Below are 15890 nucleotides of genomic sequence, written 5' to 3' on the forward strand. Positions count from 1 at the left end.
CAAGTGCGCGACGAATGGACGGATAACTTAATACCACGCCAACCGATTTCGATTTTTTTTATTTTATTGGAAAGGATGTACTTCAAGGGTACGTAATGAGTATGAGAGTTCTAATAATACATATTCAGACAGATTAGTTGATGTTACACTTCAGATTCACTAAAAATCAAAAAATAAAAACAATATTTAACAAATAAACAACCAACTCTAAAATACTACATATTCCAAAACAATAGATGTAACATTATTGCGTATTTTTATACAATCTAATTAGGAAAACTTATTGAATTAGGCGTTACTTTGCGGAAATCTATAACTATACAAATGATTTAAGTTTTCTTTAGTGTTAATTCCGCCAATATTTGTTTTTAAAACAATTCGACACGTGTTTCGCCTCTACACGAGGCATCCTCAGGACGTGTTGTCTCGCCAAAATCTGGCACGAGACACAACAAATATTGGCGGAATTAACACTAAAGAAAACTTAAACCATATGTACAATCTAATTAATTAATCAAATTCTAGGATTATGCGCCCGTGGCCCGGGGGCCCCGTATAATTGATACGGCAGAAACAGCGGTAGCTTCGCCCCTGGCTGAACCTTACCATATTCTAAAAACTGACATATGAATACAAAATTGTTACCCGCGCAACCCTACCGCTGTACAGCACTGTTAATTAATATTAATGTCATTTTTCTTAATTATTATTTAAGTAAGTACAAAACACAAACATAATTAATAATTACCATAATGATAATTACCTATTACAAGTAATGTGCAACATTATTAAACCTTGTAATACATAGGTAAATACATAAGAAAAGCTTCAGTTCAAGGCCTTTTGTCATTGTCCTCACGAATTCGTTAAAGTTATTTTTGAAGTGCAACTTCTTTAGAATCGTTGTGATTTCAAACCGGATGCAACGGAAAAAACGACAGGTAAGAGACACAATTAATACAAAAATATGTAGGATGAAGCCGGCAAAGAATGAGACAGAAATATGCATACTATTGAAGTGAAAACTTCTTTATCATCGTTGTGATTTGAAAGTCGATGAAACGAAAAAGCGACAGTAAAAAGGGCAGTCACATCAATTCATAATATTTAACATAGGAGATAATGAGATAGGAAGCATAATACAATGTTTTGGTACCAGGCGATCATAGTTAAAGAAGAGATTGTCTTAAATATGGCGCGAGTATACTTTAATATATTCTGACTCTAAGCGCACGACGTATTACTACATAGACACCAGGAGAACATATTATTATATATATTAGTGGTGGTAGGAATGTCTTTCATAGCGGTTGAAATCATGTGTCATCCTAGCAACACGTACCAGGAATTCATATGCAATTTAGAGGTTCATGCAGGTTTCACTTCTGACATGTGTATTTTGTACGCACGCAATGTTTTTTTTTAGGGTTGCGTACCTCAAATGGTAAACACGGAACCCTTATAGGATCACTTTGTTGTCCTTCCGTCTGTTTCTTTCTGTCTTTCAAGACCCTATATCTCGGGAACGCGTGGGGAAATCAAGTTGAAATTAAAACGATATAAGTATTCAAGTTTAGTCTCTTGAAGCTGCGAGGCAACTATAACATTTTTTTACTAAAAGTATAGGGAACAATCTGAAAACTATCAATTTGTAATTTAAAAAGAAAACGGGTCACTATGCAAGGAACGGCGGCCCAAATTTTGAAATTTGCTTAATTTTTCATGTAGTGTATCGTATGAAAGGGCTTCGTTGGCACAAGCTATGACGAAGAATGAAAAAAAAAACTAGTGAGTCTGCGGTTTTTTATAACAGAAGTTTGATTCGACTCTTTTTATTTTTTTATTGGACGGGATGCAATGCCCAAACGCATAATCAACCGCCTTAAAGATAATATCGTAACAATATATTCAAATTCACAATTACAATCTTAAAATAATAATATATATACTAAATTAAATAGAAAAAACAAACAACTAATTTGTGCATTGAATTTTTCTTAAACGAATTCATACTCTACAAACAAAACCAAATACAAAAAAAAAAAAAACTACTGAAAACATTTTATTGTAACGAATTTTATAACATTAATAAAGACGTGGCCAGCTAAATTTATTGCCCCTTATGTTTCTATAGATTTTGACTTTTAATAATTGATTTACGCTCCAATTTTGAATAAAACGATTTGAATGGAATATTATTATTCACAACAAGACAATTAGTAGGTATTAATACTACTTATATTTATAATACTTAATTGAATGAAATTGAATTTGACAACGCATGAACATGTAGGTCGGAACTATTTATTACCTGTAGTTGCTTGTAGCGTAACTGGTTTGGTTATTTAAGGAAAAGTGCATATTTTTTGTGTAGTTACTTTGAGTTTTAATAAGACCTTGTCTGGAGTCGATTTTAGATTAGGTAAGGTTCAACAAGTAGGTATTATAGGTAGTATTTTTTATGACAATAAGGGACGAGACGAACAGGACGTTCAGCTGATGGCAATTGATATTGCCCATTACAATGCAGTGCCGCGGATTCTTGAAATACCCAATAATTCTGAGCTGCGTCGTAATTGCGCTCGTCCCCTTTAGACATAAGCTGTGTTATAAACGCGAAGTAAAGTGATTCCAAATTTAAAACTTTTTCCCCCTTATTCATAATAGTCTGCTAACTTAAAGCATTGCTAATTCTCACTCTGTCTTCTTCTATTGACCTAAGTCAGAATGAGAAAAAACACTCCTAAGCGGCTAAAGTAGTTTAAAGTTAGCTTTATCTTACAATTGTCACTACAGAATTACATGACAGGGAGAAGTAATTTTAATCTTGGAGCAACTTAACATCACGTTTATTAATAAGACAGAAGATGTTAAGCTTCAATAGCCCAGTAATTTATTTTTGTTGTAAAATAACAAATTTTTCAACACCCTTGCTCATAAGGTGAGCCTTATTACAGCGTTCTTAGGGCTATAAGCCGAAGTATAACACACACGTGCATAATAGAATTATGCCTACAAAGTTAAATAAGTACCTAACTGCAAATTATATAAGAGTAAACAGAGTATTTCACAACCGGGTAATTCAGTTTTTTGTTACAACAAAGAGGTTCTATGCCGCTCTATTACATTTTTGGGTTAAATAAATGTGTCCCTAATAAGACGAAAAAACATATATTATTATCAAATTATTTATAATTCACAATAATTTGTTATCACTAAAATAATAATTTTGAAGTAGGCTGTATGGCTATAATACATAATCAATCAACTTACATTTGGCGCGTGGGAAAAAAAAATTGCGCGCCATTTCCCATGATTTTCAAATTTTGTTTGTATCGCATTTGTTGCTGGGTGGCTGTGTTTTTTCCTCGCAAAAGTGTAAAGAAATGCGCAGGAAACTCGTGAGCAACTTGCTCACTAGACACTCGGCTGATTTACGTCATAGCACACAGCTCAGGCTGCAACCCACAGCCTCGTGTATAACGAGCAACTTAGCTCGCTTGTATTAAGTATAATATACTATATTAATGATGGTTTGGGACTACTTAATTGGGTCCATTTTGCGTGCAATAATCGCCAGCTACTCCGACCAGTCCACCTCCTTCCAGAAGTTCATCTCTGATTTTTGACTGTTGGATGGCTACTATTGAACTATTCAGGCAGACATTCTCTGCACATACGGCTGTTCGTTAATTTAGAATGTCAAAATATGCTTGTTGTGTGGTGTGATACCCATCAGGGAACCACCATAATATGAATATGCTGTCCTTAGCTGATGAATCTACGTGTCAATTAGGGCAATAGTACCTACAGGTAGACGCAGTGTGGGAAGGCCCCCACAATATGGACTGATGATCTGGTCAAAATCCGGATGGATGGAATACGATGGATGAGGGCAGCGCAGGACCGATCGTCGTGAAGTTCTTTGGGGGAGGCCTTTTACCAGCAGTGGACGTCTTCCGGCTGAAGTTATATGACCTACAGGTATCATTTGTTTCGATTGTCAACTGGTGAGGTTTTCTCATCGGGTATTGTGTAGGTTGTTAGTAAGAGAGCCTATCTATGAACGTATTAGGCTGAGGGGCAGTTGCGGCATTGGGCCAGCCATCTGACGCGCTGAGCTGCTGTTCCAGTTTAACTTCTGCATCGTCCTTGGGGCCCTCGTCGTCGTTCCTTGGGGAGCCACTGCGACCCTTACTCTAAACTGTAGTTACCCCGTTGTAAGATACAACTCGTTCCAGGGATTCGTGACTTTTGTACATTAGCGATGAGGCGGTTTTTCTTCAACGCAGTGAGAACGTCCATACTATACTTACCATGTATCTACTTTCTTGGTATAGCGACTTATTTGAATGCTAAACTCACATTGGTAGATATAGATGTGGTCACAAGGGTATCGGAATGTATGTTTAGTTCCTGGAAGAAGATTTTAGCGCCAGTTTCAGAATTTTGGAAGTATCTGTATAAATTGAGAATTTAAAGTTAATTTATACCTGACTGGTCTAAGTTTTCTTGGAATAGCAACGTCGATGTAAATACTACGTAATAAACTTCTTCCCACGTGAGATCTTTGTAGAACCAAATGTAATTATTCTATATTCTGATCGTTCACTTCATGATCTCGATCTGTATATCGATAGTTTTCATACGCGTCATTTAAATCTATATATATAAAAATGGATTGCTGTTCTTTAGTCTCGTTAAAACTCGAAAACGGCCGGACCGATTTGGCTAATTTTGGTCTTGAATTATTCGTGGAAGTCAAGTCCAGGGGAGGTTTAAAAGGGGCACAATTATAAAAATTCTCGGAAATAAATAGAATAACTACAGTTGTTAAATATCTATCAGATTATTTTTATATAGATAAATAAATCATAAGTTTTGTCACAAATTAAATTTCCGAACCTAATCATAATATAGGTATTTAGTCATTTGACAACCAATATGGCGTACATCTTCTATGTCGATTGATACCTTTGACAAAGAGTACATCCTTTCTATCTTTGTGGGTGACGTATACTGTTACGTGCGCGAGTTTCTTGGGTTTTTTCTTTACTTGGGTTATCCTTTGTGATAGTGAAATTTCAAGTCATGTGTCTTTTTTGTTGATCGTTGATTTTTTCTTATTACTTTATATGGCAATACAATGTTTGCTATCACCGCATGACAATGAGTTCTTATGTGCGAGTCTAGCTCCGTCTTCGGCCACCAAGCTAGTAGCCGACGATCTCATGACTGCTGGATAAAGCTTTTCTCTACTATTATGTAACCAATATCTATAATAGCGAATTCTCAGGTTTCCCCATGACTTTTCTTCACTGCTAAAAGTGGATAGCCAAAAAAGGCCGGCAACGCTCCTGTGATTCCTCTGGTGTTGCAAGAAAATGTCGGCGGCGGTGATCACTTAAACACAGGTGACCCGTACGCTCGTTTGTCCTCCTTTTCCATAAAAAAAAAAATAGTCAATGGTCAACCTTTGCATTATAAAATAATAATAAAAAGTTAAATTTGTATAATAATTTTATTCGTTCAAACCATCTCAATATCAATAAAACCTAAGACAAAATATATTACTTTTCATAAAAACTAAAGCATAATAATATAAACAGATACCTATATATAATATTTATTAGTCTATTAATAGCGTAAATTATTAACCTCTGCTAAAATAATTATTTATATTTAAATTTTTATCAATAATTTACACTATTCTATTCATACGAACTCGTTTCCATGAGATTTTGAAAAACGCCCCAGGTGGTGCATGAATACAATTGATTTTACTAACAAACTCCTGATAGACGATTTAACTGTTCTCACTGTATACCATACTCTATTCCATAAACTAGGTCCCACAGCTGTAACCATTTAACATACAAAAAGAAAAAAAAAACAATAATCGTAGTTATCGAAACTGCAATCTTACAAAATATTAGGTACCTATACTATAGGAATAATGCATATTTACTTTATTCGATAAATAATAATAAAAAAAAACGAGTTGAAAAGGAAGTCAACCAATGTGCATTTACGTCTAAAATTTGGCGCGCTAGATGCGTTGTATAATGACGTCATAGTTCTTAACAACAATTGAGATGATTGATTGATTAATTACATTTGTCGCCATACTTACACGTCAAATCCGCTTTGACCAAGTGTGTAGCTTTTCTAATTGATCTCCGAGATTTTTTTACACTATTTAAATAATAATTTCTTACTCAGAATCAGATTATCACCAAAAATAATAATATCATAGGCATAACTCTTAAGTTATAAAATTTTATTTAAATCATGTGCATTTTGTTAAAATAACATATTATTTAATCATATCTACAAACAGGGGCGTGCATTCCATGTAGGCAATTGGGCAACGCCTTAATAAGAACTTCTACTGAACACCCACCCAGTAACATTTACCCTATGCTTATTACCTAGTAAAAACCATTGCCTCGCGAGGTAACGTCAACCTCTTCACATTATGCGTGCAATATCTAAATATTTTCTATTATACTAGCTGACCCGACAGACGTTGTTATGATAAAAAAAAACTGTTTTATAGGAATTTGCCAATAATATTTCAAAACATCAAGAATTATTTCGTAAAAAATGCTTCACAGCGGAACTGTCAAACCGTGCGTCAATAAATTCTCTGATAGAAAATATGTCCATACAAAAGAAACATTGAAAATAAAAATAATTATGGGTCTCAAATCGAAATAAAAACTATCCTATCTCTCAAGTTGGACTAAACTGCACTCCATGAGGTAATCCCCATTAAAATCCGTTTATTAGTTTAGGAGTCCATCGCGGACAAACAACGTGTCACGTAATTTATATATATTAAGAAGACTAGCTTATACTGTCAAATTGAGCAATGTCCTTCAAAAGCAATCTATGTAAGCGTTTATAAAGCCATCATATTAATCAATTAAGCGAAAATATTGTACTAAACAAGTCTATTAAGCTTATTTTAAACGAAATAATTGTGTTGTTTAGTAGTAAATCGATAAGAAGAAGCAATAGCCTACGTTGGTGTTTATGTCAATCGAAAATCAATATTAAAATTGATAAAAACAAAAACAATGCACTTAGAAATGGTTTAACAGTAGCCTGTATTTATTAAAAAAGAAATCTCTATGTATACCATTATGTAATAGAATGTACTGCGTCTATTGGTTAACAGGATAATGTGTTTCATTTTTTAAAGTGAAGTAAAGGTAAAGGAAGTAGTAGGGGTGAAGTTGTATCATTAACTTCAACAACTGCTTTCAAGTCAGTTTGTCCGCGCAGTCTTAGACGCCAGATTTAAGCTCTGGTTTTCAAGAGGGGGAGGTAGGTTCGAACCCTCACACCAAACCAGGGTTTTTTATCAAATTGTATTTAAATTTTTATAAAGAAGTAAAGCAGTCGGTTGTTTTCAATCGATTATTATTATATTATTTTGTGATACAATGTTTCACTTGGATAGTGGTTTCATAAAACCACAAAATTGCTTTCTATTTTGTATACTATCAAATTCAGCTTAAAAAAAGTCGAGACGAGCGATTAGTACTTTAACACTGAGGCGTAAATAACGGAATACAATGAATATTTGCGTTATCAAGTGTGGATGTGCGATTGCGAATAATTATCGCGGCAATGTCGATGAACTAGCGTGAATCAAAGGGTTTTATCGCAAAAATATTCGCTTGCGTGGCCACACTTCATCACTTTTAACACCACCACAATTTCATTCAATGTTCTTAGCGGATTTTTTTAAGCGATATTACAAAAAAAAAATTAATCATGTGTTGATCAAAAAATAATTTAAACATGGCTTAGACAAGTGTTTTGTTAATCAGTGTCTAACTATGTGAGCGACGTCTAAAGACGCAACGCTACACAACAGAAAGACACGGATTTGTAATAGAACTTTTTAAAACAAGTGATCAATACGTTTTTATAATAACACCGTTGTAGTCTTGAGGGAAGAGGGGTCCATCAACCTTTATTCCCTTTACTTTATGTCCGCTTCGACAATACTGTTTCGCTTGAGTCTCTTTTTATTGTTTATAGTTACTAGCTCCACTGCCAATGGTCGAATTGCTAGGCTTTCTTTGTAATTTGAAGAGTATTGTTCTTTACTGTTTTAAATTTAAGTTCTTAATGAAGTTCATTGTTTATTAGCAACCATGGTCATTCAATAGATCTGTATAATTGCAATGTGGGAATTGCATGCTGAACCCCAGAGCAGGATACTGTCAGTCCAGATTGGCTTTAGAACTACATTGTATATATGGAGTTTGTTCTCTAGACTTAGCCAGCATTTCTTCTGAACAAACATTATAATCCTCGATACTTATGGTTGAGTTGCTTTCGTTTCTTTTGCAGGTATATTTCTCCACATGTCGTAATGTTTGTGAAGTTGAATCCTTGTTGCATACAATTTGCACTCCCCTTAGAATTCACAACCTTTCTTTACTTGGTAAATGTACTATTGTTGGAAGGTGAGGTATTTATTGATGTTCGCTTAGATATTTTATTATATTGCTCAAATCATTTCATTTTTACACAGTATAATTATATTAATGGTCTCCTTATATCACACACACACAATTTCAATATTCTTAACTTCTTGCCCAACAATTCCGACATCCAAAAATGTATAGGGATGAAATTATTCACAATTATTAACATATTATTATTTACACTTGAACAAATCTTCTCCACTAATACAGTCCACAGTATCCATTTCCACATTCAGTTTCCTCCGAGGGTGTGACCTCTGCCCCAGTTGTGGCCACCGAAAGTTCCAGTAGCAGCAGCAGGACGAGCCACCCTTGTCTGAGGTGCAGTACCAAAGCCACCAACATATCTTGTATCGGGGAAAAGTTGCTTTCTAGAAAAAAAAAGGTAGATATGGTAAAACTGGGCTTAAAGAAAATAATGATAGCTTGAAAGAAGAGAAAATGAGAAGGTCCAAAGAGCAAATTAAGAAGGAAGACAGGCCAAGGAGACCTTGACATTATTTCATTTGCTTGTGACTTATTACAGAGAGAAGAGGAAAGTTGAAGGAGGCTTTGTACCGCAAGGGTTCTTCAACAAGTGTTTTTCCGCAATTAGACACATATATATTGGCCCCAATTTTAATAAATTGCCAATGCCAGTCACTGTGACCAGACCAGCTCCTTCCAGAAGTTCAGAAACTTTTTGGGGTATTTCGTCCTTGAACAGACAGCCATTAGGGCTGTCCATAACACCGGTTATATCACTAAATGTTGTGCTATAATAGTTACTTACAAGAAAGCTGGTGGTGCAAGTAGCGCTGGTCCTCCCAATTCTTGAGGGTATTTGAAGAGAAGGAAGAAACAGAGATGTCCAATGAGAATACCCAGCAACTCCATTGCACCACTGTGAACACACATACATTTATATATAGTTATTAAAACGGATAGATCACTACATCTAAATATACATGGTATCAACTGTGATGACGGCTAACTAACCTATAAATCTACAGAAGCGTAGGTATAAGTAGTAGTAGGGCTACATAGATTCATAGGGGCTAGGCTTAACTCGGCTTAAACAAATCCATGAATAAATCATTTTTATATTTACACAGGACAGTGTTCCATTAGTTATTTTTGAAGTTATACTTCTTTAGGAGCATTATGAACAAAAATATGAGTTTTCTGATGTTTGCAACATTCGCTATATTTTTTTTGGTTTCTTCGACCATTATTATTATCAGGACAAGGGTTCAAGCCCCTACAGCCGTACTTGTTATCTAATAGCATTTAGTATAATTTGCAAGATTTTGACAATATTGTTCTTTCTACAAACATAGAATAGCAGGATCAATAAATAATTTTGAGGATTGCTTTGTTACACCAAAGAAGTATAACGTCTTGCTTGCATACATACACACACACTTTTTTTAGTATATTTTAAATGTAACTTACCCTCCACTAATAATCATGTTGAATGCAAGCAGCACCCAAGGCAAGTACATAGCTTTAAACCTTGTACCAAACCAGAATGAAACAATGACATCCTTGTTCAACTGACACCAAACATAAAGTACGGAGAGGACCATTGGATCCATGAGTATCTAAAATAAATTAATAATAAAAGCAAATGTAAATTGTTCACGGTAATAATAATAGGTACCACAGCATCATTCTTTCTGCCGTGAAGCAGTAACAGTAAGCATTATTCTGTTTTGAAGTGCACAAGTAAAAATAGTGTGACTTAACACCATACTATACTTATACTTTAGTACTAACTGTGGAAACCTATAATTGGCTCTCTGTAACACTACCACCGCTTCGGAGACAAATGGCGCTCTGAGTAAGAAGAAGCGGCGCAAGAAATTCACCCAGCATTTTTTTTGCGCTCTTTTCAATAAAATATTGTACTGACATTGTTATTGCTATAAAATATGTAATCATAATCTAGTCCCAGGCTGATCAATTACTTAGATATTCAGCTATCAAGTAGTAGGATTTACAACATAGCCATTCTTTAGAAAAACATTTAAATTTATTTATAGATAATGCACAGACAGTTAAGAACAGTATCTCTGAAAGTTATGAGCGCAATAATTGCGCAATCATTGAGATCCTTGTCAGAATTTTGGTAGTCAAGTACCAACCAAGAATCCTGAGTGCATTCTAATGTGCCGGGTGTATTAAAAACCGTCAGGTGTACTTGCATCTTGCTTGTCTTATTAATCACAATACATCTACATTTTTTTTATTCTTTCAATACAAAGTTATATAACATGTTTATCTTTTGTAGATTTACTAAATTTGTCATGTTTAACAATTTAGTAATGCAAACAGCATTTGTACACGCTTGTGCCTAGACAGTTTTCCCACCACTCATCAAAAGCCATATTTTAACTATTATGGCAAATACAAATCAATTACAATAAAAAAAAGAACTCAAAACATTTCTTTAATTTATCACTTGATTATTATTTCAGAATCTACAAGCAATACAAGTGTATAAAGAATACAACTTACCGGTAAATTAACAAGCAAGCCAATAACAACACAACATGCCCAATTAAACAGCAACATATAAAAGTAGTCGGCAGGCTTTCCAGCAAACATTCCCGACTCAAGTCGCTCTGAATAGTTGTATAGGAAGTAGCAGTTTATCAGGAAATGGAATCCTGTGCCTGGTGTTATAGGATAGTAGAATAGCGCTGTAACTGGTCTCCATAGCTGTAAAATGATAAAAAAAAAATAATGATGCTTGGGCAGTAGCAGAATTAAACAGTGCTATATCATGACCCTAATAATCTAACAACAACAACTTTTTAATAGTCTACCTTCATCTCTCAAAAAGATTAAGTCACTAAAAACATTTAAACGTGAGCTATCAGACTATATTGTTTCAAAGTTTTTATAAAACACATGTCTGAAATTGTTTGTTATGTGACAGTGCCCTGTAAAAGTGTGTAATCTTAAATTTTGAGAAGAAGAATAAGTACTATAATGTGTAATATGTATGTACTAAACATCTAAAGAACGGCGGATAAATTATTACATCATATTTTTATGTTCTCATGTAAGTGACAATATTATGTTTTTAATGAGAAATAAATATCTTTAAACGTAATCTATATGACAATCATGACAATCATGTCCAGCAGTGGGTCTCTTCTTGCTGATCACATATCATGACACATGTTATTACATCCACCTCCTCACCATTGCCTGTATTTATCCATGATATAAAAATTAATTGTGGTTGTTAATAAAAATAATAATATTAACACACTTTTTACACAAATTATCTTGACCCAAGTTAAGTATATTATCTAGCCTGTGTTATGGGTTAAAAGACAATGATATATAAAAAAAAAATATAAATTAGTTTAAAAAAATTAGTGACACTCATAATGTCAATACTAGAAATAGGGATAGTCGACTCCAAAAAGTCACAACTTCATTCAGAGGTCTGTGTATACGTTTTTATATTAAGGTCCCTATTGACATTCAGAACTTACCTTTAAATGAATATAAATCAGTGCTAAAGAAAAAGTTGTATACAAAAGGGTACTATAAAATATCTGAATATCTGGATCTAAAGAACCCTTGGGACTGAGCTGCTGGGCTGTTACATGTCTGTCTTAGTTTGATAAATGTCATTATAGTTATATAATTCAAATATTAATATTGTTTCTGTTTTTTAATCAATTTTAATAATCATTATCATGAGTTATGTAATTTGAAACAAAATTGTAAGTAGAGGCATTTAGTAAGTATTGCATAATATGTAGATGAACTTGAATTGTTTTGTTATTCGGTAGATTTCTCGAGGCACATATCGTCATGCTCGCTTAAAAGCCTCTGCTTGTGGCAGCGACGTGGGGCGGGTTGTTCCCTTCCCTAAAATATGGTCGAGGGAGGCGATGGCTGGTCCATGTGTCATGCTCGTGAACGGGTGCTACTCGTGGGGGCTGGAAGATCTTGTTACCGGGAGGTCTGCTTGATGTGTTTTTTTATTATTATTATATCTTTTAAGTTAAAGTTATTATATATTTTATTTTATGAAATGCTCACATAATGCCTCTATTTATTTACGGTATGTGTGGATTGATGCATCTACTATACTCAATAACTCTTGTGTTTATAAGTATTAATTTACTTTTTTTTCTTTTTTTGACTTTTGAGTATTTTTGTTGTGTCACTTTGCATATATTGTAATTAAAATGATTTGTAAAACAACTAAAATGTAAATCTTGACTTAAAAGAGTGGCAATGAGTTTCTTGCTACTTCTGCTCATTAGCTCAAACTTTAACATACATTAATACATTTAAACATCCATATTCATCATATAAATGCTTGCACCTACCGGGATTCCAACCCGGGACCTCTAGCTTAGTAGGTAGGATCGCTAACCACTCATTCAACCAAGCATTCTTTAAGTAGTTCTAGAAGGGTCAGGGCCAGGTAACGGGTCATGCAAAATTCCCGCATATGGGAACCGCTGCTTTATACAGTTGACAAAACCTTTGTGATTACTCTTGTGTTACAAGAGAGTATGGGTGTTGGAGATCTAGTCTGGTAAGCCTCACCCATTTTTGTAGTCCTATTCTGTTAAAAAAAAACCTATGTCTTAATGACACACTTCTGTGCAATAACATGTATGGTACACACTCTATAATTTATAAAAAAAAGTACCATTACATTCTCATTATACATAATATATAAATTAATGCAGTTTTAAATTGATTAAAAAGGAATAAAAATATACATTGATAATTTTATTCCCGTTTTTTGTATTTAAAATCATACATAAAGTATGATTAACTTATAAAATAGATATACACTTTAAATAATATTAAGGAATTTCACTAAGCATTGAATTACATTTTTGCTCTACATAATTATTTTTTTTTCTCGATTGTTATTATTTATGTAGGTACTTCTAATTAAACTAATACTCTATAGTGATAATTTTTACACCATAGAAAATTTGGAAGCCGAATATAATCATTAGATATTTATTTATTGTAAATAAGTATCTAAAAAAATTATAAAATATTTTAAAATGTTTTCATAATTATAAAGACTTACCTGTAGCTTGTAAATAAATGAATGGAAATCCAAAATAAAATTGTAATAGCTGAATATACCAAATTTTCCAACTAAACTTAATGCAATTGTTAACGTTAACCAATAACGGGTGAAAAACGGTACATTGTTGTACCAATCCTTGAATTCAGACATAGTAGCTCTACTATGAAATCTTTATATGCTACTGAAATAAATTATTGTCAATTACTGCACTATTTTTCTTTCTGTACCCAAGTACCACGTTAGATAGCGAATAATTGGGATGGTTGATATTTCACAACACTAAAATTAAACCGCACAACACCGCTGAAATAAAATAAAACATATGTACACGTGTCCAAAAGGAATTTGATAAAATTGTTGAATCACTTGAATGTTGATATTTGATTACCCTTGATAGTTGACGGTTGCGAACGCTGCCACCATTGACCATATCACTTCACCACAGAACACTATTACTCTAAAGCCTCCTCTCCACTATTGGCGATGATCGTTACTTGTTTTATCGTCTGTCATCGACAAGTTAATCGTTGATCATCGTGTAAGCATCCACACGAGCGTCCGTGATCTCTTATTGAGCGGCAGTCCTTCAAGAGTTTATAGCTGCTGCTACCATTTAATTAATTTCAGCATACAATCATTTCGTTTAACGTTTCATAACGTTTAACAAACTTTAGTTTAACGAAAAGTTGTCCTAATAGAACATAGTAAATTTACCTATCCAAGTAAATTGAACTTATTAAGTAATCCTAGTTACTAGTTTCGCTCACAGCGCTCCACACAATCGTGCTTGCGTGTAATCGCCGATTGTGAAGAGGTGCCATAACGAGATTGTGCCGCTGCGGCTGTTCAGATCGATCGTTTTCGAGTACTTTGAGTAGGTACGTGTATTTGGAGCAATAAAGCCGTATCTCAGAATTCAAAGAATAAATTTGGACTCTTGCACGTTAAACTAAAGATATTCTTTGGGTTTTTCAGTTTGCTTAATGCTGTGTTACTTTGCCTCGGCCCAGCTGTTAAAGCACGCATTAATTATCAAGCCTGCAGGGAGCGTGCATTTAATTGAACATTTTCTAAGTAGTGGCACAGTTTCAAATACACCTAGCAGTGCAATAGAAGGAGACCACATGCTGCAATCGACTTAGGATTAATATCCATATGTAGACATTTTTATTCCATCAAGGTAGTGCTTGCTACTTTAATATCGGCAAAGTATCGATAAATAATAAAGTGTGAATATAAGAAATTATAAAGAAACACACTGTTGGGATAAATTAATGAAGCATTGATCCGTGAGCCCTCAGCATCTCTCCATATAAAATCGACATAAACCTGCCGATATGTTTTGACGTGGCAGGGCAAAGAACCTATCACATTTAATAATATTGAGATTAAAAGTATGGATTATTCGCAAAAATTCTGAGACAATAATTTTGGCTGTCTGTTTGTTTATTCTGGATAATCTCTAGAACTACTGAACCAATTTCGATAAGACTTTCCGGTAATATAATAACTAAACTGTAATTAAGAAAAATGAGACAGAAATGATAGGTGTTGTTTATTTATGTTCATCAGGGTAACAAGAGCTATTCATATGTTGCTTATTTTAGATTATACCATTTGTAAATAAGTAGTATAACTTTTGAATATGGTCAGCTCGGTATCTCTGCAAGGAACTTTTCTTTGGTTGCCCTTCAGATAAAAATTTGAAACAAAATGCAGAGGCCAAGCCGAGAATGTTTTGAAGGCTGGAATTTTTGGTATCGATAACAACATTGTGGCTGCAGAACACTATTTATGAATCCAATATTTAGCATATTGAAAAAAAATGGCTATAAACACTAACCTGTGAAATAATAAATTCCTGTCTTCATCTAATTTCTTACTGATACGACTTTTACAGCCATAAGCAACGCAAGCCATGTAATTATTGATTAAATCCGTTTATGGAAACGGGCAATATAATCAAGAATACATTTTTTTCACTATGAAATAGTACTATCACACTCGCAATGGTCACCAGACTGGTGATCAAAATGAAATAAAGTGGCTTCAAGTTATTGTTTTACTTTTGAAGGTGAGATATGTCTGTTACTTTGCAGTGAATTGAGTTTCGCGTAGGTTAGGATAGTCCCGGTAATGTAAATTATATTCTCTTATCTAACCACAGAACATTTTAAGTATGTGATCTGTGAAGCGCTATGTCATTTTTATGTTATGTACCTTTATCTAATCATTGTTATTTGCTAGTGACTCTGTTGAATGTCCTGTGCTCTGACTTTGACATATGCGTCAACATATGTTTTGTTTTTGCATCT

General features: G+C 34.0%; 1 protein-coding gene across 2 annotated transcripts; it reads right to left on the minus strand.

Moving 5' to 3' along the window:
- Positions 1 to 5502: 5502 nt before the first annotated feature.
- LOC126969946 (derlin-1) lies at positions 5503 to 14037 on the minus strand. Of its 2 annotated transcripts, XM_050815591.1 has the most exons (6): positions 13964 to 14037; positions 13573 to 13878; positions 11007 to 11210; positions 9942 to 10090; positions 9280 to 9390; positions 5503 to 8878 (listed from the first exon to the last, which is right to left on the minus strand). In XM_050815591.1, exons 2-6 carry the CDS (start codon positions 13723 to 13725, stop codon positions 8740 to 8742), a joined length of 756 nt encoding a protein of 251 aa, XP_050671548.1. In that variant the 5' UTR covers positions 13726 to 13878; positions 13964 to 14037; the 3' UTR covers positions 5503 to 8739. The 2 variants fall into 2 exon arrangements, with proteins under 2 accessions (XP_050671548.1, XP_050671547.1); XM_050815590.1 differs by lacking the exon at positions 13964 to 14037 and having other exon boundaries at positions 13573 to 13949.
- Positions 14038 to 15890: the final 1853 nt, after the last annotated feature.

Source organism: Leptidea sinapis, chromosome 19, assembly GCF_905404315.1.
Source record: "Leptidea sinapis chromosome 19, ilLepSina1.1, whole genome shotgun sequence".
Lineage (NCBI taxonomy): Eukaryota > Metazoa > Arthropoda > Insecta > Lepidoptera > Pieridae > Leptidea > Leptidea sinapis.